Source organism: Anopheles bellator, chromosome 1, assembly GCF_943735745.2.
Source record: "Anopheles bellator chromosome 1, idAnoBellAS_SP24_06.2, whole genome shotgun sequence".
Classification (NCBI taxonomy): domain Eukaryota; kingdom Metazoa; phylum Arthropoda; class Insecta; order Diptera; family Culicidae; genus Anopheles; species Anopheles bellator.
In genome coordinates, this window is record NC_071285.1 from 11917099 (window position 1) to 11941993 (window position 24895).

General features: G+C 52.9%; 2 protein-coding genes across 2 annotated transcripts in view; one reads left to right on the forward strand and one right to left on the reverse strand.

Annotated features, from left to right (window-relative positions):
- Window positions 1-435: 435 nt before the first annotated feature.
- LOC131216242 (putative transcription factor SOX-15) overlaps window positions 436-24895 on the reverse strand; it is a 48304-nt gene continuing 23844 nt past the window's right edge. Inside the window, exons 2-3 of the mRNA XM_058210683.1 lie at window positions 24048-24688; window positions 436-2462 (exon numbers count right to left, since the gene is read on the reverse strand). Of these exons, the coding sequence (XP_058066666.1) occupies window positions 436-2462; window positions 24048-24688 (2668 nt within the window). The remainder of the gene's footprint in view (window positions 2463-24047; window positions 24689-24895) is intronic.
- LOC131216243 (basement membrane proteoglycan-like) lies at window positions 7538-9232 on the forward strand. Its single transcript, XM_058210684.1, has 4 exons — window positions 7538-7600; window positions 7662-8188; window positions 8253-8480; window positions 8533-9232. Exons 1-4 carry the CDS (start codon window positions 7546-7548, stop codon window positions 8968-8970), a joined length of 1248 nt encoding a protein of 415 aa, XP_058066667.1. The 5' UTR covers window positions 7538-7545; the 3' UTR covers window positions 8971-9232.

A 24895-nucleotide genomic window follows, 5' to 3' on the forward strand; every position in this document is an offset into this window, starting at 1 on the left:
AAAAGGGATCACCTTCTTACTTAAACACTGGAACGCTTGGTGCGAACGAAACCCGACCGACTTAAGGGTATTGAAAATTTGTCTCACCACTCTTCCGTGTTTTCCCCCTCGGAACTGGATAAACCAAGCTGGGGTCCAAACCCTGGACTTGGACCCACAACTCTCTCCTCCTTTACGGTGGGTTGTCGGTTTTTTACAGGATCGTCATATGTGACCGGGAGTGAATACAACTTAAAAGCTAGCCAAAACTCTAATGGGGGGGGCTTTCGTTCATCTAGACGATTGCGGTGTACCTTAACGAGTGAGTAATGATTTATACGCTTCCTCTTCTTCTTCTCCGTCCTCTTTTTTACATTTAACTAGGCTCCGTCCGGGAAAATCTCTTAATAACGGGGTCCTGTCTGCTGCTTGAGTATTACGCGACCTCTACGGCTCTCAGTTGCTGTAGCAGGTCTTGCGGACCCCGGCCAGGATGTTGCTGAACTCGTCATCCTTGAGCTGCTCCTGCGTCACGTAGATGTCCCCGAGGGTGGCATGATTGGGACCGAGCGCATGGCCACCGCCGGCACCAACGCCGTGCTGGAGCACTGCGCCTCCGGTTCCGGTTCCGGCCGCCAGATGTGAGTGCTGCAACGGGAGCGCATAGAGGGCCACCGGTGTCGTCGGCAGCATTCCGGTGTCGGTGTGCGATTTGGCCATCGCCTGTGATTGTTGCGGTTGCTGGTTGTGCTGCTGTTGCTGCTGCTGCTGCTGCTGCTGCTGTCCCTGCTGGTGCTGGTGTTGCTGTTGGTGGCCACCGGATGGCTGATGCTGGGGCGACTGCTGAGCCAGAAGCCCGGCGCCCGGCGAGTGATGATGGTACCCGTAGTGGTGGTGATGGTACTCGGTTCCCTGCCCGGGCAACCCGTACAGCGAGGAACCCCCGGAACCAGAGTTATTGCCCGCCACGTGATGCTGATAGCTGGCACTGTCGCTGTAGCTGTTAAAGTTCTGATTACTGTCCGGATACTTGAGGTACTTGTCGAGTTCCCGCGCGTCGACCGGCTGCTCCTGCTCGGTGGGGAGCGCCGCGTGCGTCTCGTACATGATGCCGTAGTCCTTGTAGGCGTACGAGTACGTCGGCAGCGTTCCGTTCGCGATCGAGGCCGTTCCGTAGTAGCTATTGATCTGCTCGTTGGCCAACTGTTGCTGCTGCTGCTGCTGTTGCTGTTGCTGTTGCTGCTGCTGGAGATGCTGCGCGTTGGCCGAGTCAAGGTGCGACATTTGGGCGGAGCTGGTCGACACCAGCAGTCCACCACCGTTGGCCGCCTTAGTCTGGCCACCGGCGGAAGTGGAACCGTTCGCGTTCGATTGTTGCGGCTGGTTGTTTGTACTGAGATGGGCGCTCGTGGTCATGGTCGTGGTCCCGAGTGTCTGATGGTCCTCGGACGTGGCCAACGGCGGGAAGTACGTCCCGGTGACGATGTGGCCCTGATCCAGGATGCTCCGGTTCGTGCACATCACGTACATCCCGTTCACCATGGCCGTGGTCGTGGTAGCGCCCGAGCTGGTACACAGATAGTTGCGCTTCTCGTGCCCCAGACTAATTCCTCCGCCTCCGCTACCATTCACGAGGGTCGCCCCCTCGTACGAGTACCGCTTGTCGTTGTTCATCATCCCGAACCCGGCCGCCGAATAATCTCGCTTCAAACTCTCCTGTTGCTGCTGTTGCTGTTGCTGATGCTGTTGATGCTGCTGATGCTGGTGATGTTGCTGATGCTGCGACTCGTGATCGTAGCCGTAAGTGGCCGGAAGTTTCTGCTCACTCTTGACCCCGGCACCACCACCACCACCGTACACCACTTCGTACGTCAGCTTCTGTTTGCTCTTCAGATCGTCGTAGCTGCCGGCGTGGGTCGAGTGAAGGCCCGCCACGAACGGTTCCTTTTCCAGCTCGAGTGGGCTCATCTCCGGCGTTGGCAGCGCGGACGAAACATCGTCCAGCTTTTGGCCTACATCCGACCCACCGCTGGACCCGCCACCGTTCGAATTGGCCGAACCCCCCACGGCCGCCAGCTTCCGGTTGCCGACGGTCGGTGGCACCAGGATCGGTTCCGGACTCTGCGTTGGGCTCGAGTCCGGCGTGTTGAGCGCATTCTGACCGGTGCCGGCGTAGTAGTGCGGGTTGTACGTGTACGGGCTCATGCGATGGGACGAGTCGCCGTCCCCGAAGTTTAGCTCACTCGGGGACGAAGTGCTGACGATGGTCACACCGCCCGACTGGCCCTGCGATCCAGTGGACGCCGCTGAACCCGGAACCCCGACCGGGCCGGCACCGGTGCCGGCCCGGGCTTTAGCGTGCTTCCTGCGCCGCGGACGGTACTTGTAGTTCGGGTGTTCCGTCATGTGGATTACTCGCAACCGTTCCGCTTCCTCCACGTACGGCCGGCGGTCCTGGGGCGTCAAGGAACGCCACTTTTTCCCTGCGGATTGGGGAAGGTGTGTAAGATTAGGGATTGGGTGTATAAAAAAATGGGACCACTTGCCGCCGAACGTCCAAGCCAAAGCTACTCTACGTGTGATCGTGCTTGAGGTGAACTACGTGGTACACTACGCTAAGGGTTAAAAGCTATGTAACTGTGCCCATGGAAAATTATCATTTCAGTTACGATTTTCCAAGCATTATAAATTTTTTTTATAAAAGTTTATAAAATCAAGGATCGGTCCGTGAAATATGTACAATTAATTATTTAAATGAAAGAATTCTTTAAAAAATCGATTCGTTTCGATTTAATATAAAATAGTATTGGTTTAAAAATGAGAACGTGATTTTTGATAACTTTATAGCTAAATGGTCACAATTATCAGCTCCACAGCGAAGCTATGTAAAAGCTAGACAGCAACGAATGAGCGAAATGGGTGAGGTGCATTAACAGCATATCCGAAAAATTCCGATGCCATCCGCAAAGTGTTGCTCCAACTCCAGCGGGAAGGATGCTCCATTCCCGTGCACTCGAAACGGCGCGTGCCAATTATATTTTTCTTACATGCCGCGCGGATCGAGGTGAGAACCCGTAAGTAGGGAACGGACGAAGCAAAAAAAAAGGTTAGCCATCCACCAGCCCTCGGGGCACTGAATTGCCACCCAGAGGGCCGACCAGGCGAACGTGAACGTGGCTGTTATGAGAGGTTCGAATGAGATTCGCGATCGCCGATCGGTCGACCGGTCGGCGGAGGGTTATGAAGACTGCAACGAAGAGCAGCACCGCCGCATCAGGGCGCGACTTAGCGCTGCGACTGGCAGTTGGCAATATTTTTATTTCGCCGCACCAAGAGCCTTTCGTGTTACCGCCACACAGCAGTTCTTCTGCGGGCGGCCTGCGCATCGTCGTGGGAGAGTAAATTATGTTCCGGCGATAAATAATTCGCTCGCTTTCGTCTTCTGGGCGGCCGCCGGGCGGTTTTAAGCCCTCTCCCCGTTTCGTTGCACTTCGTCGATGCGAGTCGCTTCTTTCTCGTGCCGGAGCGTCTTCCGAGTCGCGATCGGTGATTCGAATCGCATTGGCCGAAGATCCTTTCTGGTTTCGTTTTTTTTTTCATGGGAAGAGGTGCTGCTGTTTGGCGCGCAGCGCGGTGCACAGCATAAGAACAGTGCGCTCGCGCTCGCGATGACATTGGTTAAATTAAGTTTGACATTTATTATCACAGCACAAGCACACTTTCGGGGGCCCTTCCGGTGATCGGTCCTGGCGGGGGGGGTGGGGGGGTCTCAGGCCTCGGGGGCTCAGAGCTCATAAATCTGGCGATTGTTAGCGGAAGCTTCGCGACGATGGAGCGGACTCGGTGGCGATTCGTTACGCTGTCGAAATCAATTTAGCGGCGCGACCCCCCGAGCCGGGTGTCAGCAGCTTTGCCACGGTGGCCGGCAGTGATTAAACGCAGAGCATCAATTGCCTCCGAAAGTGCTCATTACGAGAGTGTTTGATGATAAGTTCGGCTTTCGTGCTCCGCCGCAACTGCAGCAATCGTATTATCATCGCATTAAACGGTAACACCATGGTAACGAGGCGAATGAAACGTCCTTTACATCGCAACGAACTGGCTACATGTTCTTGAAAATGATCGAACATTTTGACAAACAAACAACAAACGAGGTTATATAAATTGTTCAATAAAATGTTGAATAAGTATGCCACATTCGATGGGCTGCCGAGTTTTGAATAAACATAATAAAATTACAATCAAATCACACCATCAACCCATCGATCGGACAAATCAACTCCCTGAGCGGCTGACTCACGACTCCCAACCAACCAACCAAGTGCACCGAGCATAGGACAGCATACTATTCCGTCCGCCCCCCACGAGAACTCGGCCCTCGGCCGAGCACAAGACAATCGAACAGTTATGGTGTGGGGTGTTGTAGTGAATTTGTTTTATGCTAAGCCAGCGGCGTCCGCGGTTGACAATTGCGGACCTCGACCCGGCGAGGAACACCCCGATGGAAGTTTGTTTGAAATTAGTTCGTCCGACTCGAGGGGCCACGACAAACCCTACCACCACCGGACCGGGCGGGTCTATTATTCAAATAGACTCCTCTCCACGGCAAGCCACCTAGCGGTCATTGTACCGTTGTTGGTCTTCTCCCCGCTCGCGAACCCATCCGTTTTTGGACCGAGGCGGGCGACGAGGTGGCCCGTGCTAAATGTGGCCGCGCGACACGTGGTTCGTGGATAAAATTTTTAATGCGCAACAGGCTCGTGGTGCGCGCGCGCTCGCGCGCACGCCATTTCTTTTGCGCGCGGCACACAAAAAGGCTTCGGCTCCGGGTGAGATTTGGAGGTATGTTTTCTTTTCTGTTGTTTAGCGGCGGACTTCTTTTGGGGCTCCCGCCAGCCAAGAACAGGTGCCCGTGGTCATTTGGCGCGAGCTCGTCCGTCCGTCCGTCCACCAGAAAAAGGAAAATGTTAATCAAAACGTGCGTCTCTGACGTGGCCTCGCGTCGGTGTTAGGGCGAAAGTCACCCACCAGGCGCGAGTGGGTGAGCACGTGTTTTGGAATTTTCGTTATTATATTTTACACAGTCACCATCTTTCGTTTTTTTGGGCGAGACGGCAATGGTTATGATTAATGTTCGATACCTTTACTAGGACCCTGCCCGGGGTCCACGCAGGAAGGTGGTGAAACAATGGTGGTAATTAATCAACAATTACACGCTCGTCGCGCGCGCGTTGCACGTTGAACTCGAGAGCGTCATCCGATCGATCGCATTTCAACGATGAGTTCATCGGTTTGGCCCTCACGGTTGACATTACTCCGTGCCGTGGAGTGTTATTTTTTCTCTCTCTTGCCTCTGGCGAAGAGGATCTCAATCACGAAAGATGGCTCATTCCGTGGCTTCGTTTTGAATTTGATTTTTCTTCCTCGGGCTTTTAATCGCGAATCGCGCAATCGTGCACCAATTAGCAAGAGTTCCGACCGTGTGTGAGGGGCCCGTGAAGGGAAGCAATTATTTTTGCAATTTTCTCCTTTCTGGCCAACCCCGGACGTGGGTAGGTGGTTGTCATCGGGCGCGCGTCTTGTTGCGATGTTGCGTGTTCCCGGTGATCTTGTTTGGTCGGGCCGATGCTTCGTCCCGGTGTCTACCACAACGCATTAACGCTATTTGTTTTATTTTTCACGCCAACGTCACGCGTCGAGGAAGTCGTGGGACTTCGTTAATGCGTTAGGCCCAAAAATTGGGATCGATTCATTTTGATATTTTTTTTGGGGTTTTTTGTTTAAGGCAAATAAAAGAGATTGAAAATCGAAAAAGCTAGGAAATCGTTAAGTTTGTAAGAGTGAGTGAATTGAAGATAATGAAAAAAGCCAAAGGAACCACCAAAAAGATGTGAGCGTAAAATATAAATTTCATGAAATGATTCCCAAAATGAGAAAATGCGAGAGGGTCGACTAGGAAGATGTGTGCGCCGTGAAGATAATTGTCTGTCTAAGAAACGAGGATCGCCGTGCACGATGAGCGCACGACAGAGTGAAGGCCTGCGTCCCGTGCCTCCAGTAACTCCACACTTAGTCCTATGCCGTAGCGAAAATTATAATCATTCTCTGTGCGACTCGAATGCTCACTCGAAAGACATAAAATCCACCTTCCGCCAACACCTACGGGTGAGTCACCCAGGGCACATAAAACACAAAAAAGTGATAAAGTGGCGGATGAAAGCAAAAACGACGAAAAGAACGAGTTATTACGAAACTGAGCTGAACTGAGCTCCTTGCCAAAAGCCTTGCCTGCATACGGCCCAAACCTGGCCGCACACCGAAGGAACAGCGAATAAAAATCTTTCGCAAACCCGGCTTTTGATGAGTTTTGAATTATTCATTCCACTGCACTTCACGCCGGACCTCTCCGGAACGGCCGCCGGGCCGGGGTGGGGTGAAGTGTGATGGCCTGGCGTTTCCAAAAACGTTAAAAACGCAGCAAAAAGCCCGTGGCCAGCTTTTGGGCATCGGGGGGCCCCGGCAACATAAAAATCGGTGATCGGTGGATTAAAAATTCTAATCAGCCGCCGGTTTTGGTGTTGGTCAATTTCCGAGAATGGCCTGACGATTTCAGTTCAACGGTCCTCACTGCTGCTACTGGGTGATGGTGTCCCCCGTGGCAGGACCTTTCCGAGGTGGCCGAGGAGGCGCAGTAGCGCGGGTAACCGTGCATGGACAACACACGAACGTACATAAATTTCATTGCTCCGTTTCCGCCGGAGCGTGGCCACCGTAGCCGTGCGTAGGTAGAATGCGGCGTGGCGCGGCGTGCTGCGCATCGATCTCCGTTGGCGCCACACATTTTTTGTTATTTAAAATAATAATAATAATAATAGAAAAGGCGCCCAACGTCCGGCGCTGGCCACCGCTAGCCTCCAGCCTGCCTGGCAATGATTTATGGATGGGACCCACTTTTCATAAAAATCGAATCGAACCCCGAACGGATCTCGGGCGGTCACGATTTTCGGCCGACTCCGAAGAAGTGCGAAGTCGTTTCGGGGGTGGGTGGTGATGGGTGTCCCTCTAAAAGTGCGTGTGCCCAATCAGAGCAATGAACCGCGTAGACCGCCAAGCGGCGCCGTCGGTCGGTGATTTGAATTTTTAATAAATTATAACTTCTACTCATGTTCAACCCAAAGTGCGTGCTGTACCAAGGCACGACTTTTGCCGCTCTTCCGGTGCGTAATTGGGTAGACGCAGCGCGCCTGCGTGTCGAACATGAATCAATAGACCACAATGATCGACCGGGGACCAGGGTACAGGCGGGCGATAGAAGTAGGTCTCGAAAGGCACTCGAAACAAACCGTAATCCAATCCCCAAAAACCGAACTCAACAATCGGGCGGAAATATAAATATTGTGGGGGGCCAATGTTGGAATGTTTTGGAGAGATTACACTCCGATCGAACGCAAACGGCATAACAAGTGGCGCAATGCAATGCAACCTTCGAATCCGGGTCAGTTTGAACGAACGAAGCTCGTGTTATCAGTTCGCATTCGCGGGTAGCAGCACTCGCCTCGGTGCGCGATGTATCGCAGTTTATGGCTGGTGGTCAGCTCGACCATACTCGTAAGCCTTGCTGGTGAGAAGCAGCAGTCGGAGGGTCTCTTCTAAGCCTAAGCCCCCTTCCGTCTCGATTGCAGTCGATCGAACGCCACTGCGCTACGTGCCGTTCCGGTGCCGAAACGGTATCCCCGTATCGATCACGTTCCGTTGCGATGGATTCGCGCACTGTCAGGACGCCTCCGATGAGCAGGATTGTCAAGGGCCGAGCCTGCTCGAAGCACCACCACCCGTGGTCAACGTGTCGGTAGGCGAGCGGATGAATCTAACCTGCCGTGGAACGGGCACACCGGCACCGATCGTGTCCTGGCGAATGAACGGAAACGAGCTGCTCGATCCGGTTTGCGATTGGTGGACGGAGCCCGACGGAACCGGCCGTCTTTCGTGTCGGATGCGGCTGATCGACGCCGGGAACTACTCTTGCCATCTGCGTAATCCGCTCGGATCCATCGATGTGCAACCCGTGACGGTGGCCACCGTCCAGGGGAGTGTTTGCGGGAATGGCGAATATTCCCCACACGATGCCGACGGGCCGCCCTCCTGTCTGCCGTGTTTCTGTGCAGGAGTTTCGCAACTCTGCCAAGCGGCTGACCTATACCGGTGGAATGTACGTTTCGCGGGGTACCCGGGGAGATCGGAACACGTTTTAATGTCAACGCATCTCTCGCTAGTACACGATGGCCCTGAACGACTGGAAGATGCGCTTCGCGACGTGGGATGGCCAGGGCCAGGTGGAGAAGGTAACCGAATGGCGCACATTCCCCACTTCCAGACCACTCTACTACGACCTGCCGTATCGGTTCATCGAGTACCAGGCGCGATCGTATGGTGGCTATATCCAGTACGTGGCAGAATCTCACCGAGAGCCCGGTGATGATGTTCCAGACTTGATCATGATGGTAATCCTGATAGGTCTCCCTGAAACCGACCACTAAAACACTCTCTTCACAGGGCTACAATCGCACACTGGTCTACGCCTCATTGAATCGCACCGAAAGCTCACCTCGCTCGGTAAAGATTCAACTCGTGGAGCATAACTTCGGTCTCCTTAACGGCAGCACCATCGATCGGCTCGAGCTCATGATGGTCTTATCCTACATCGATCGATTGCTGATTCGCTTCCACCCACAAAATGGTCACTACGAACCGAGTGGCAACGAAATTGTGATGGATGCGGCCACCACTCTCGACAGAGGGATCGGCAAAACCACGGCCGTCGAGGAGTGTCGCTGTCCGGCCGGGTTCCGAGGGACTTCCTGTGAACGGTGTGACGTCGGCTACGACCGGATATTCATCGGGCCTCCGATGGGCTTGTGTATGCCGTGGAAATGGCACCGTGATCGATACGTTCCGAAGAGCACCACCGAGCGAACTTACCATTACGTGTGAACGAATTAGCTAGTGCAATGTGCGTAGCGAAGGATATGAAAGTACTCTAAGAAGTACGTCACTTACCTAGAAAAGAGACGAAAAAAGAAATTGATTAGTTATGAGCTGGAAAGTAATATTTGAAGGAATTTTCGTATAATCGGTCTTATGAGTGACGTACTCGTCCTGCTAAAGCTTGTTTTTGCTAAGACTGCTTTGAAAGCACACCGTTGCTGCGCAACGCCTAAGCGATCCAAGTAATCTTAGAGTTTATGTTCAGAAATGTCAGTTCTGTGTTTGGAAATGTAAAACCAATCCGCAACGACATTATTTTGTTCGGAGCCCTATTTTGAACTCAAATTCAATTTCTTGTATTTATTTTAGAACCTTCTTGGCCGTGACGGCGTAACGCATCAATGACTCCCCATGACGTGGCCCAGCTGATTTATTTTTATAACATCAAAAAATTGAGTTCATCATCACGCAGAGAGCGTCCCGGGACGGGACACACACGCGGGGTCCGCCGTAGTTCCCCCTTTTCCGGAGACCGCCCATCCTTCCCCGCCGACAGCCAGTGTCGGCGTCGTCGCCGGCGTCTTAGGAACGCACCGCACCCGTTCTGCTCTTGTGGGCCCGCGTTCCGGTTCGCCGGTCGTTGGTGAGAAATTTTCGCCCAACCTCTCCCGTGCTGGGAAAATTCATTCAACCGGCGACGAGGTCTCGCCTTCCCCCCCGGTGGGGAGGCTTTCGCCCACGCCCTGCCAGTTCAAGGTGGTATGAGTGTGGTCGTAACAACATTTCTTCCGAGGGATGTTTGTCGAACACACGGAGCGACGATAAAAGTTAACGGGGAACTAATGTCCCGGCGGCGTGCTGGTGAATCGCCCTGTGCCCTGGGCAGACGATAAAGTGGAACCGGGGCGACCAAAAGTGAGGTCAAGCTTGTTGCGACGACGACGTCAAGAGGTTCGTCCGCCCTGTTGGATGTGTTTTGGTTTGGTTGCGTGTCCCTTTCCAGACATTATACGGGTGAACGAACCCCTCCTGGGGCACCGCGACGTAGTCAGAACTTCCGCGCGGCCCCTTCAGGCGCGCGAGAGCTGATATTTCCGTTCCAGTGAGCACAGGTGTCTTCACTTCCGTTCCGGAGCGGCCCCGTCTTGGGGCTGCCCTCTTTAAGCACCCCTCCGTTTGGTAAAGTCTTGGACGATGATCACATGGCTCTGCGTGTGTGTCTGTGATCGGATTCGAATCGCAAACCGGGTTCGTTGTGGCGAGACTGTGTCTGTGTCGGGGATTAATTGCTCGCCAAAGGGGGTCTGTGGTGTAAATCTTATTGAGACCGCAATGCTTCACTGAACCGAAAGAAGACAAGCATTGGGTGTTGCTCCCGGCCGTGGGAGAGATTTTTCCCAGGATCGTAACTATTTCCGCTTGGTTGCCAACCATGTTGTGGCAGCGTGAAGGAGCGATCCGTGTTCGTTTGCACGGAATTCCGATGAATGAGTTGTAAACATTCCCCAAGGTCACGGCTAAGTATGTCTTCCGCCACACACACCGGGATTGTGCGTTGATGTGTTGAATATTGCACCTTCTCGAGGGCACTCAGTTTTTTCCCCCCCTTCTCGACCTCGATTGCATGACACAGGAACACAAGAATCCGGAATACCTACCGGATGCACCTCCTTCATAAGCTAAATGGACTGCCATTCGATTTTTGGGGATTGAGCCCCGCAAAAACCAGCGTATCGCGGGGCCTGCCGAGAAAAAGTCGAAGCCCGTCCGAAGAGTGACATAAAATTAATGCCTCCCTCCCGGAATGCCAAAGACGTCCTCTGGTTGGCAGCGCAAAAAAACTGCACGATGGGCGATTAATTTACCTTTGGCCCCTACGACGACGGGTCGGATCAACGGGTTGGTGTATTTCTGAGGCCCAACTCCCGAAGACTGCCGCCAAAAAGCAAAAACTCAAGCCAAGCCGCACGTCGAACAAGGAATCGAAGAATCCATTCCAAGAAATCGACACACGTCCCGATCCCGAAGACGGCCAGCACAGGTGATTGATCGACATCGATCGACGACGAGGACGCAAGAAAGCGGGAAGAAGAAGCAGTCAGACATAGGAACGCACAGTTGGCTCTGGAATCGCCGCTTGATTTGTTACTTCCTTGCGTGATCATCGCTTTTCGGTGGTTAGATAGCTTCTTCATTTTGGGCCTCCCTCTTATCTGCTTCTTGGTGGGATTTGTTTCTTGGTTTCTCCCAGGTCCCAGAAGCCTACTGGAGATGGTTTTGACAAGTTGTCCGCAAACCGCAGTCCACCGAGCCACACCCAACCGGGAAGTCTTTTGGGCGCAAAACACGAACCTGCGGGGGGCGACCTATCGGACGAGGACCATCTGTTTGACGTCCAGCCCTCGAGCGAGGGGATCACGTAGCAGCACGGAGGGGCAAATCAATCTTCGGATCAAGCTTGTAGCGGATCCTGTCAGCATATGATCGCGATGTGTATCGCCAAACACGGGTAGCTCCGTGCGGTGTGTGCTGGCGAAGGCACAGGAAATACGTACCGCGATATGATCGCGACGACAAATGTCACTCAATTGACTCGTTCCAAAATGGCGTCAGCTCTGTCCTGGACACGCGCGTCTTGGAGTCTGAGCGGGCCCGAACCATTCTCTCTCTCCCGCTTACAGAATTACAATGTGTACGCGAACGCGTAATTAAGTCGTCTATGGGAGTGAAATTAGACGCACGATGAACTCGCGATCGCGGAACCTCACTTTAACGATCGATCGCTCGCTGATCTCATCGCCTGATCCGACGTCCGAACCTGACACAAAGATCGTCTGGGAGATTCTCGGCGCCGGCGGCGACTTCGATCTTTCGCGATCACCCGAAGGCGATAGCGCTGCTCTGGGGATGGCGTGCAATTTGCCGGCTAATTCACTTCCATTAACGATCGCATTATTGGACAGCGAAAATGGCGGACGCGCACGGCAACTATCGATGATGCTATTGCTATAGCGACGAGCTTATTAAATATTTAATTACACAATGTCGTGCACCGTGATTGGCGCTCCGAGCGAAAGAGAGAGAGATGACGCTCGACATGATGGACGACCCCCCCCGGCGACCCGCCGCAATTTATGATAATTTTTTCGCTTTTGATTGCACTGTGCTGTGTTTAGAAGAAATAAAGTCATTTCGGGCGTTTGCGCGGCCAATCTCCAATCCGTCTCCGGGAGCGACGTGATCTTGATTAAACTTTCCAATTTCACTTTTCACTCCCGCACCGCACCTTGGGGGCGATTATTAAACCTTGCCGGAGAGCACACATAAATCATCGTTCACCGTGGCCCAAAAAGGTGCTGATGAGCTGCTGCTGGCTGAGCTTTCTAGTTCCGCTCTGACCCAGACACGGGATCCACACGCCATCCCCAGCCCGGCCTGGGAATTGTGTCACAGCGCGGGGTCCCTCTCATTAACTGGAAGCCACCAGCCCACCAGGTTGGGGAAAGTGTGAAAAATGTTTTCCAAATGTAAATCACCGGCAAGACCAGCTTTTCCTTCCGTGCTTGGTTGACAGAATGTAGTCTTCTTTTTATTGGAACTTAAATCCGAGACTTTCGGTGGGAGGTGCGGCGCCCATTAAAAATGGCATCCCAAATCGCGACCAATAAGGTGCACAGGTCCATCAGATCACATCACGGGACCCCGGAGCTACGAAATGTCCAGGGTTTGGGCAGTGGTAAATGAGGCACGCCTGGTGAAGAAAGTGGATTAAGCACGACGGCCGCGCACGCGGCGTGGCGCGCGTGAACATCACCACATTAGCATATGCTCCCACGCGACGCAACGCCACATGACGACGCAGGGCGCCGAGGGTAAACAACATAAATTTTTCATGTACTTTCTCTTCCTCTTTTTCCTCCGCTGGCTTCTTGGGGGTCCGCGGCCCGCCCGGAACGCGGAATGAACCATTTAATGCGTACGGCGCGCGTCTACACTCCCTGCGTAAGAAGGATCCATTCCGTGCCCGTGCCAGTGTGTGAGATTTATTGAGGATTACGACGGAGCACGAACGGGGTGGTGCCGTGGCGTGAAACAATGGCGCAGCATCAACCGCCACCGCCGCATACCGGCCGAGGCCGAAGATACCACCCGTCCGTCAGCCACCCTGAAGGATGTTATCGCACGTGGAAAATTTTTATTTTTCTTATTTGATTTCCTCGCCCGGGGCCACGGGTTTCTAATCGAATCGATCTCATTCCGTCGCTGCCGAGATCGACGGCGAGCGATTGCGAGCGTCGCTCGGGACGGTGGCACCTCACTCCACGCGGCGTGTGGTTCGCCGTGGCGAGGGCTTCCAATCTAAAAAGCATCTCGATCACCGTTAGGTGCCGTTAAGGTTCGTTCCGGGGATCCCCTGATTGTCACCGTGTCGACCGGGAATTCTGATGCATCCCGATTTTCGACTGGAACAGTTCGGAAGTTTCTGAAGAAGTTCTACACCACAAATGAAGTGGCTCAACGAATCGAACCAGGCCGGAAACCAGCGGCCATCCGTTGAAACACCAGCACGGCGAATTGTTTTGATGTTTGCTCATTAACATTAACCCTACCCTGTGTCCTTCACCAAGTACCATCCACTTGGCGCACACCAGCAGCAGCACCATTGCAAAATCGCGACCGCAGGCCGCACTAACGACATGCTAATGGCTCCGCCATTCGGCGACACTCGTCAACCTCTCGTCAGAGCGACACCGCGAGCTTGCTGATGATCGGCTACGATCAGCGATCCCACGAATGACGTCAACAGCTATGTGTCTCTGATGTTGTTCATAAGTTTTACATTGATCATTAAATACAGTTTAGACCCTGCAAGCTACTTGTACTGGAGACTCCTCCACACGCTGCTGGGTTGTGTTCGGAGATGATTTGTCCGTTCATTTAGCATCGATTTTTTTATCCCCAATGGGGCATACGAAAAAGACAGTTCTGTGAAGGACAAGAACTTTGCAGAAGCAAACAAAATTGTGATCGAAAGCGAAAGAATCATTGCAGAGAATGATCATTTGATCATCAGTGTATTTGGCCGCACTTTGGCCTTTTTTTTAATGTTTGCAGGAAACTTTTAAAACGAGAGAAACAATTGGAAGTAGAGTAATACACTAAGCTGTTCAATAAGTTCGTGGCCTCGTTACCAGAGCGTGCTGTTACGATCCTAATTGTTTTTTGTTATATTGGTACACTGTTCATATGTTAATAGTTTATTAGTTCATATGAAGTGAAGTTTCATTTCAATCGATCATTTAATTCTTTTTTAACAAGCCATTCAGTATCGACCTGTCACAGTATTGTTTACACTGGAAAAAATTAAGTATCGTGCAGTAATTGAATTTTTATTTTTGGAAGATTTTAAAGCAAAGGAAATTTATGAACGAATGTTGAACGTGTATAAGGACTCTTCGCCTTCAATTAGTACTTTAAAACATAGTCTAACACCATGATCCTGAATCAAAACAAGAGGCTAAGGAGTGGTGTGAATCTGGATCTTCGGTTCCGAAACGAATTAGTGTCCAGAAATCGCCCAAAAAGGTGTTCAGTTTTTTGAGATACGAATGGAATTTTGTTAGAGGATTACTTGCAAACGGGTAAAACAATAAATTTCAGGAAGGCCATACTGAATAATAAAATGAATTTCAAACCACACAAAAATGTGTTCTTCTTATCGACCATGCGAACTTATTGAACAGCCTAAAGTAGAGGGACTAATTATAAAGGGGCCAGGATAAATAATGAGTCTAAGTCAAATAAACATTGTAGATCGAGAGGCACCTTCTCCCACTTAGTCCACTTAGTTCCACACGATTAATCCGGGCGGCGGAACCGACTCGTCGCAGGTTCAGGGCATGTTTCTAACAATTTTGCCGTCTTCCTCATTGGCGCTCTCGCGTAGCCATTACTCCGGTGCTTATTAAAACTTTGTTGCAGACCGTTGGACAGCTTCCTGTTAGACGCTAACACAGGCGTATCATGCCAACGTCTTCGGTTCGCCCGGTTTTTCCTCATCGAAGTTCATTCCGCAATCTGCGCAGAAATCTCATCCGCCCCGGTGCGCTGCGCTGCGATAGGCTGCTGGGCCGCTGTTACACGGAAAACCTGCAACCAGCCTTACCACCCACCCCGACCTCGGGATATCTGACGTCCGCCATCGCCCGTCCCCTGTATGGCCATATTTTCTTTTCCGAACTCTACTGCGGCGCTGTTGGGCAATGTTTGTGCGGTGCGATAAGGAAAACATACCGTTGCAGCACCAGTGCCGGGCACTACACACTGGTACTGGTGTCCGTGTATTTGTGTGTTTTCGTGTGCCTCCGTGGGCCTCGTCGCTTTTTTTGCGCTCCCATCACGTAATTTGCGGGCGGCGAGACATTCGCGAGATTTCCACCCATTGTTCCGCCTCGCACATGTTGTTGTTGTTCCCACAGTCTAGATTTTTCTAGTTCTTTTTTTTTCGTTGTTGTTGTTGCAAAGTGTTTTCCCCGCACCCGGTCCGGTTCCTGGCGAAGCAGCTGCCGCTGCTACTGGCAGGCTGCTGCCAAGATGCTGATAGCGATTTCGTAGCCACAACAGCTGATGATGATGATGATGCTGCAATGCACGGGCTAGACGCTAGAGTTGCAGGCTGCAATTGCAGTAATTGTAACACGCCCCGCATGTACTGCAGTTGAGGTCGGCCAAGATGTAGAGGCGAAAAAACATACACATTCACCACGACAGAGAGAGAGAGAGAAATCTCCGGCATCTCGCCCAGTGTTTAAGTGTAATTCGTCGTTGTGCTAAATGCGGCAGTATCATTAATGCGATTACTGTTTTCTTAATGATCGTCATCAACATCGCCCGTCATTACGGCTCACCAGGGACGTGGCAGCTGCTGTTGCGTTGGCACGTGGTGCTACTTGGCAGCCCCCAAAATCCTTCTCAGATCGAGGATCGCGAGCGTCAGCAGATGATAGCCAGTTGATCGATGAGGGCCGTCGTGTCATCCCCACAATAAATCTCGAGTAAACGTATGCACTTTACAACGTGTAATAGGCCCTCAGTACGTACGGTAACTGCGATCGTGAATTGATTCGAAAACCGATCGGGAATTGCCATAGAATTATTCTCTAACGAACCCAACGCCCGACAAACTATTTCCTGCAAAGGTATCACCACTCAGGTGACAGAGTCTGCTTTGACTCACGTGTCCCCCTGCGTGTGGGAGAGACCGACAGAGAGAGAGAGGCGAACACACCCTATTTCGGGTGCTCAACCGATCGCGTCCCAAAACAGGAAGCGACCGTAATTGAAATTCATAACACAGGCCAGATTAAATCTACCTTTGCCCTACATTTGGGGGCTCCCCCGCATCGACCGGCCGTAAAGCCTATTCTAACCCGCCACGCCACCGAACGGTACTTTACGCGCGCGCTCTCTCTCTCTCTCTCACTTGGTGCTCTTCCAAAAGTGCGGGATTCTCGAAGCCCACCGCACCGCGCATAACCGGATGTTAAAAGAGACTAATGTCCCCTGGGCCCGGGCCCGGCTACGGCAGGACGCAGGCTGTGATGAATGAAGAATCAACCCTGCCGCTGCCGGGTAATCGATCGCCTGGCTCCTGCAATGGTTTGGAGAAATGGCTTAGAAGCGATGTTCTGATGGCCGCGCGACTAGAATCGGGAAGGCGAAAAGCTGAATGAAATCCACAACCCACAGAGCGGCCACATAGCCTCCTGGGTGCCCATCATAGCCCTCGTCACCCGTACGTGCCATCGCGAGCACACGCAACAACATATAAATTAAATTTATTTTATTTCCCTCTTTTGGTCCCGCTCGCTGGTCCGCTGGACAGGCGGGGGGCACAATGCGTACGCTGGGCACGCTTTCGTCCGGAAAATGTTTATTTCAATCACCGGCAACTGATCGGAATACGTAATGTGACGTCACCAACCCCCGGTCGTCGATCGGCCGGTAGTTTATCTCTCTCGTTGGTTCTTCGCCCATTTCTTGTGGCTTCTGGCGGAGATTCGTGGTCCGATCTATGCTCGGTCCTAAGCCACGAGCGAGGTGCTAGGTGGCGTGCTATTATCGATGGCACGCTGCAATATTTATTTGTGGGCAGTTATCTTACTGATCGATAGATGGCGCACTCAGTTGGTAAGCTGTCAAAAGATAGATCGAGTAGTCGTTGGTGTTCAAACGAATCTAAGTCGATGTGCTGAATACTCTAATTCGAATCTAACACATAAAGATTGCTTTCAATTATTGAACTTATTTTATTACAACTTCAAGGTGTTGCTCACTTGTTCTTATTTTACAATCATAACCCCTTCCCATAACCCTAATTTCATGTAAGGTTTCAAGTGTTTATTCTGTTTCAACACATGTTTCCACATACCTAATTTGTTTCATAAATAAGACCCGAAATCGTTGACCCGAATTATTCGGAGGCATGCCAATTAATACTAATTACCGGACGACGGTTAGAATCATAAATCTTGGGGCGTGTGCGCAGCACTCTCAAGTTCCTCGCTTCTCTAAGCCCTTAAGTCCTAACGAGAATCCACCTCATCAGAAGCCATCCCAGGGAAAAAGACGACCCGGTGGCTAACGGAACGGACATGCAGCAGGAACATGCTCCTATGCGGCGCACGGCCGGTGGAAATTGCATTGAAATTTATGATGTGTCAAAATATTTCGCTTGCCATGCGGATCGAATCGTCGTTGCTCCCATCGTCCTCGGGGACTCCTGTTTCCTCCTGTCTTTTATGGTACTCTAAAGGGCCCAGTGTCAGAACGTCGTTAGAAGCCGAAGCCGATCGGGCTCGCCTTTAGCGCTTTGCCCCGTTCGCTGGGTTCCCTCCTGAGTTTAGTTGGACCTCCCCATCAACAGCAGCGGCAGCGCATCGCGCGTAATAAATTGCAATTTATTAAAGCGACACTCGTCGTGCTGTTTTGAATATTCCTTTCGCCCCGTTCTGGACCGTTGGCGCGCCCCAAAGCAGGCCCTGGTGGCGTCCCCGCCGGTATCAGTCGTCGTGGCCACACCATGCCAAACACGACTACAATGTAGCCACTGATTAACGCAGAGTGTGTGGTGCGCCAGGCCCCAAAAAGCCGGCAGGCGTCGGATGGTAATTTTGCGTGCTTTTCATCGTTAATTATCACCCGGGCCAGTGGCGGCCATTTTCGGGCCCAATCTGAGCTGGGCCCGCCACACACGTGAACGTGTCCCGGATGGTGGCGGTGGCCAAACGGTAAACGATACATGAATAAGCGCCCCTCGGGAAGCGTTCAGCTTTCCCGGATAGCATACCAAAAAGGCGGTTCTCGAAGGCGCCGTGCGCGTGTTGAGGCGGCACGAATAATACCATAAGAAGCCAGGCGAGGCGGGTGGCACAACATTTCGCTTCGCGGAATCCGTTTTTCACTCGTCAATCGAAGCCGCCGAGTGGCCAAGTCTTTCGGCTTTGGCGTCCATTTTGGAAACGATAATCAATATCCGGTCGGTGCTATGTTCGGTCTTGTGGTGACTTTCTGATCAACAAAGCAAATTCTGTGGCTTGCAATGTTGCGCGAAGAATCCACGGCGATCGCGTTCCGCGTTCCTCTTGTCGCATTGAATCCGGTATCGTATGGATGCAATAAATGTCAGACGGAAATGTTAAAAAGCTCGCCGAGAGCGCAGAGAGAGACCTTGCGCGTGCGCCTTCGGCATCATCGCGTTGGCCGTGTTGTTACCGTTGTCGTCTAGCAAATGCTCATCCATCCATCCGATCCATCTTGATCCGATCTGCGCCTGTCGTCCGTCGTCAGCCGCAGGTCGAAGACGACGGCGGACGGCACCGTGACACCAGTCTCCGGACAAAATGGCCCGTGGATCTTATCGTCGCTCTGGCCCTGAATCGCCCTCCCCTTGGGTCCCTACGCTGGGGGATCGGATCTTTCGGGCGACCATCACCATCCGGCCGCGGTCGCTATCGTGACGCAGCGATCGCAAATTGGCGACGCACCGAGCAGCAGGAAGATGCACAACGCGCACGCACGCGATACACATTTTGTGCCCTCTTCCGGAGGCCCGGAGCGGGGTGGGCGATGCGGGCCCCAAATGTGTCGACTAACGAACGCCCGGAGATTGATCGAGCGGATCGCGCGAGCGAATCTGACGTATTTCGAACGCAATTTCCAGCGGGGGGGGCAGCTGAGGCTAGGGTGTGGGGAGTCGATAAGTTCACCACCTCTCTCGGGCCGCGCACCCCGCCAGTGCTTGGCGCATTTGTCATTAAAACTAATGACGAAGCCTCGGAGTCTCGGGTAATTGAACGGTACACGCCTCGGGGTCCAGCGGCTTTCTTCACACACACACCCGCGCCGCGTCTCCGGTTTCTGGCCGGTTCGTAGAATAAATGAAATAAATCTCATTATGGCCCCCCATCGGGCGGATTTTAACGGACGCGGACTCTCCGAGCTGACACTCTCTTCCTCGAAGAAGAAACCTCAATTTTCCACCCAATGGGAACCCCGCCTAATCGCTACGCCCGGCGCTCGACCGACGACGACGAAAACTCAAGCGTGACTTTCTACGGCGGCCACAGAGAGAGAGGAGCGAAGAGAAATGAAAAAAAACTGTAACGAAATCACGGCCCCGGCGGCCATTTTGATAGGAAAATGGTGAATGAAGAGCAAGAAGCCGAGGAAAAAAATAGAAACCCCGAGTGGGGGCCGACCGGCCATTTGATGGTCGATTTTCGACGAAGCAATTATTGGCCTTCCTATCTACGCTCCGGGGCCCAGCGCTCGAGTGTATCTGTTCCTTCATTAGACGCAGTTTTATAGGGAAAACGGCCAGATAGGTGAACGCGGTTCGTAAGTTGGCCGCCACCAGCCTATGACGGTGCCTCCGACTCCGGCCAGTTTGAGCACCGAAAACGTTACCTCCGCGCGGCCGGCTTGAGTGTTTCGGTTTTTCGTGAGATTCTAGGTCCGTTCGTAGCGCGGGCCGCTCGCAAGAAGGCCATTAAAAAATATCCACAGTCATTAAAGTCATTCGGCCCCCACACTTGAAATCAGAACCCGCCGCGGAACCGAACGAAGTAACCGTTTTTGCCGATGTTTTCCAGTTTCCAAACCATCCGCGCCACGGACCGTAAATTAGACGGGGAAGCCACGGCAGTGAAGGAACGTAGTTAACCCCCTGGCCGGGTCCGGGTCGTTTCCATTTACGCAGAAAGCAGGCGGAAGATTGCTTATATTGCGCATCATACACGCGATCGACAAGCGATTCGTAATTTAATTTAACTCAGCTCCATATGAGCCCATCCCATTCCGATCGGAACTCGATCGGTTGGCTGCGGGTCGGTAAATTGGAGCAACCACATTGATCACCCTCAAGACCACACCCCGAAACCGGGGGCCCCGTCGAACTGCGTGTGTGCCGCCAACTTCATTTAAAATACTTCAAAATCATCGACGACGACGACGATGCCTGACGCAGTTGATGGAAGTTGGTGCTGGAGTTGGTGCCGCATGAGTGCCCCACACCGTGGTGAACCGGGATGGGATCGTCATTTCCGGTTTAATTCCCCTTCGGCACCACTCGCTCCCCTGAATCATCATCAACCATCGTCGGGCGAGTCCGGTTTTTTTTTCTCGTACTGGCTGGCCGTAGGATGATTGTCGACTTTTTCGGTGGCCAAAGCGAAAAAAACAACAACCCACCCGGCCTCATTTGCATGTCGTCGATTCGCTGCCGGCCAAAGTCGGGATTTTTGGAGGGTGCGCGTTGGAGAGACTCGATTCGATCAGAGCTTGAGCGCAGTGTGGCACCGAATTCCGGCACACCACTCACCGGGTTCGGTTGCTGCTGCTGTTGCTGCGATGGATTGGGTTTTTACGTTTTTCGAAATCGAGCTGTTGCAACACACAGCCACCGGTCCGGTATGAAATCGACCTCCCGAAAAGGGGGCTCCCAACTGAGACCCGGTCCGCAAAATCATTACAACGTCTGGCGTTTCTCAACCGCGGGTTAATAGTGGCGGATGCCGAAGATGGCAGACGATGGCGCGTAAGTGCCTTGCGGCAATCGGAGTTTAACGTCGATAATTACTGTGGGTCGTAAAGTGGTCCATTTTCTGATGTTTCGAGGCCATTTTGAAAATAATGACTGATGAGGGGGGGCCCGGGCATCGTTCGAAGGGCGCGCAAGTGGCCCAAAAACGAGTTGATGCTTCAAGAGAGGAGCTTGTGTCAAGGCTTTTACATAAAACTGTTGTCTAAATTAGATACAAACCCGACCCATTAGGAGTAATTTAAACGCTTTCGCTAGCATCGATCATGGCGGCATGGCGAATTCGACCGCGGAAAAAGCGGAACAGAGAAAGAATAATTGCTCTCGCCCGAAGGCACTCGTCCGCCGACTGGACCACGACCACGGACTAATGGTTCACAAATTTCCCCGTGGCAAGAAATATGCGCTATCCGCTTACTGGTGACAGTCGGCCGGCAATTCGAAACAGCTCCCGGACGTCTCGAAGTCCCCACAATCCATAGGGGACGATTCGGTTCGATTTGGCACGGAATTATGTGCTCCACCGGAGCGATGCTGCAGAAGTAGCTAGTTCGTGGCCTGCGACGGGTAATGAACGTCCCGACGCTTTGATTTATTAGTAAACAGTCTGATTTACAGCCCTCCCGCGGAATGCCCTCACGATGGGAACGGAGTTCGGAGCTCATCTCGCGCTCGGCAACGAAAGACTTCAACCGGGTGGCTAAAGCGACGAACTCGCTCTCTGCTGGTGTTTCCATTGGCCACCACACACACCGTTACCGTTTTCTCGTTGGACACACTCACGCACACCGGCACTGATTATCGACCAATCGGATCGAATTAAAAGAGGGCGGCGTCTGTAATTGCCTTTCGGTCGCTCGATCTTCGCAGCCTCCCAGACGGCTGCGAGAACGAGATCAGTCTGGAAATCTGAGCCCGCGAGCGAGACAAATCCATACGTTACCGATCGGCATCAATGTACAGCGAGCGTGCTGGTTCGCTCGCACACACCGACTGGCATGCTTCGCGAGCGGGACAGCACGAAAAGAGACAGAGCGAGCGAAATCCATACAGCACGCACTGCGAGAGTGAGCAAACAAATCTCTGCTTCGCGGGTGAGTGTCGCGCGTTCAGTAACTCAGTGTGGATGTGTGCATGGCTGTGTGCGAGGCTTCAGCGCGATCGTTACTTGTGCCGAACAATAAATAAATCTCATCGCACAACACAGGACAACTAAAAAGGATTTGCTAAGAAAAGGGTTGCGCCCCGAAGGCACGAAGGCACGAAGGCATCTCCGGCTGCGGTTTCTTTTCCACTTATTTTCTGCGCTCCGAAGACGATCACCATGATCCACAAGGACCGTCGCGATGATGGTCTCCATTGCAACTTTGCAACTCGGTCGCTTTTCTGCGCGACATTCTGCGGGGCGAACAGAGTGTGCGTCAGTGTTTTATTTCGGTTTTCTTACGCTTCAACGACGACGATCGCTGTGGTGGTGATCGTTAGACGAATAGCATCGTCGTTGTCGCGGTCTCGGTCGATAATTTATGCGGCACACTTTGGCCCTAATTGGATCCGGCAAATGGAGTAGTCGTAGTGATTTCCTTTCGGCCCGCCAAACGACGGGCCGCGCTTGAAGGAAATGGCGGACAACGATTTTGTGTAATGTTTTAAAAGCCGCTGAAGCGTGCCCAAAAGCCGAATCGAATTTAACTCGAGCAAACACTGTGACTAATCATTTTACAGGGCAAACCACGTCAACCACATATTATCGGCAACCATGTTATGTTTGCTGGCAACAAAACCATTTTTAATCTAATCTGTAGGTGGCCACCGGCACAGTCGGACGAGAGCAACCATTTCGTGGTTTCGCTTGTGCCCCGGTGGATTTGCCTCAGCTTAGATTAACTTCGCGGATTAATTAGGTAATCCATCCAAAGGGGGTCCGACAGTCCGGCCCAGAAAAACCAACTCAAACCGAACCAATCACCGTACATAATCAAGGTGGAGGGTTTTGATTTCCTATTACACCACGCCACGAGTGACACACAATCAGCCGGAAAAAAGGTGTGTTACAGTTACGGGGCAGATCGGTTCGATTCTGATTTGCACAGACTGCGGGCGAGCAGCGAGGGCTGTGTGCCGTGCAATCAATGCTCAATTTAATTTCGGTTAATCTGAATTGACTGGATGGCCCGGCTGGTGGTCGCCTGTGCCGGGAGGGGGAAAACCCGTTGATTACACACCGGAAATTACCCGGCGGCGCTGTGTTGTATTGTGGCCACCTTCCCCCACATGCCGTGACTCACGCAACGTTGTTACGTAAAGCACCTCATTACTGCCTGGGGCTGGGAAAATAAGGTCCACGCCACATCGGACGAGTCCAGCAGGCCAACCCTTTCTGAATCACCCTCCCAGGGCGACCTGGAAGGCTCTCGGGTCCCTCGGGAAATTAAATCAACTCCGTGATCCCTCTCTCAACAGCTGTTTCGAGCCTTAATCCGTGAAGCTGTTGAATGATTTCTCAACCGATCCACGGTCGCCCTAGGGATCTTATCGGAGACGATAAGATTAGGAGACTCTGGCGTCACACCGGACACCCGTCCGCTCACATCAGGTGTTCGCGTGACACCGGGGAGCCACCGAAAATGTGCCCCGTCGCAATCACCGTCTGCGTCTGTCTTATCACGGGCGCTGATGTGAGCTGCGCGGCCGTCAACAGACACTTGGCCTCCCCTTCGTTTTTGGGGCGAGGACCACTACCACTCCCCCCTTGAGTTCCCTCGTTGAGGTGGATCTGGCGATTAAACTGATTGATTGGCCCATTGATTCGGGCGGACTTAAGGTCAGCGCGGAGCAGGCGCCTGGCGGTAGGCGCTCCGCCGTCGCCACCGCGGACAGGAAGTCGTGGGACTCGATCGATGTGTCAATATTAGTGTCGTAACATTGGTAGTCGTCGATGGTCAGGGAATGTGAGCTACGTTGCTACGCGTTGTCAACTTACCGAGCATCTTGCTGAGGTCAGCGTTGTGCAGATCTGGATTCTCGTCGGCCAGCTTCTTCCGCTCGACCTTCGCCCACACCATGAACGCGTTCATTGGCCGCCGGATGCGCGCCTCCTTCGCACTCTTCAGCGTCCCGTGCGGTCCACCGAGCTTGCCGGGTCCGTGTCCGTGCGGTCCACCGTAGCCCTGGTGTCGCTGGTGCAACACTCCATAGTTCGAGGCGCAGAACTCACTCTGGTACGGGCCGGCCAAAGCGTACCCACCCCAGCCACCGCCACCTCCTCCGCCGCCACCTCCGCCACCCGGTTCGGCGTCCTGCGGCAGGATGGTGGGCATCGGCACGTCCTGGTGGTGATACGGACTGTACTGGCTCATGAGCGGCGAGCTGGACAGCAGCGGTGACTGGGATTGGAGTAGGGCGCTGCCCGAGGAGAGTAGCGGCGAGTGGGACTGCATGAGCGGCGAGGGCATCATGCCGTTGCTACCGCCCAACATGCCCGGGCTCTGGGGGGCCAACATACTTCCACCGCCACCGCCACCACCGAGGTTCGAGAGTGGAGACCCTTGCTGCTGCTGCATCGGGTGCACATAGTCATCGTAGTTCCGGTGGTAGCTCTGTTGCGCCTGGTGCTGAGGAGAACTGAAAGGGCGCAGATGAAGAAAACAGTTATTGGACTTGAAAATAGGGTTTCGGACTTCTCAAAAGAAAGTAGAACTTAAAGAAATGCAGTGCGATTGCTGCTACTCCCGACGTTGCACTGGTTGGCGCCCTAACCCGGGGGACCCGCCGTCACGCCGATAAGGGTCCCACCAAATGGGTCACACAGTAGGTGATCCCCATCGAAAC

Coding starts and splice junctions, on each gene's coding strand:
- LOC131216243 (XM_058210684.1), top strand. CDS start 7,546: ATGTATCGCAGTTTATGGCTGGTGGTCAGCTCGACCATACTCGTAAGC. Junction 7,601..7,661: donor CATACTCGTAAGCCTTGCTG/GTGAGAAGCAGC, acceptor TCTCGATTGCAG/TCGATCGAACGCCACTGCGC. Junction 8,481..8,532: donor TTCCAGACTTGATCATGATG/GTAATCCTGATA, acceptor CTCTCTTCACAG/GGCTACAATCGCACACTGGT.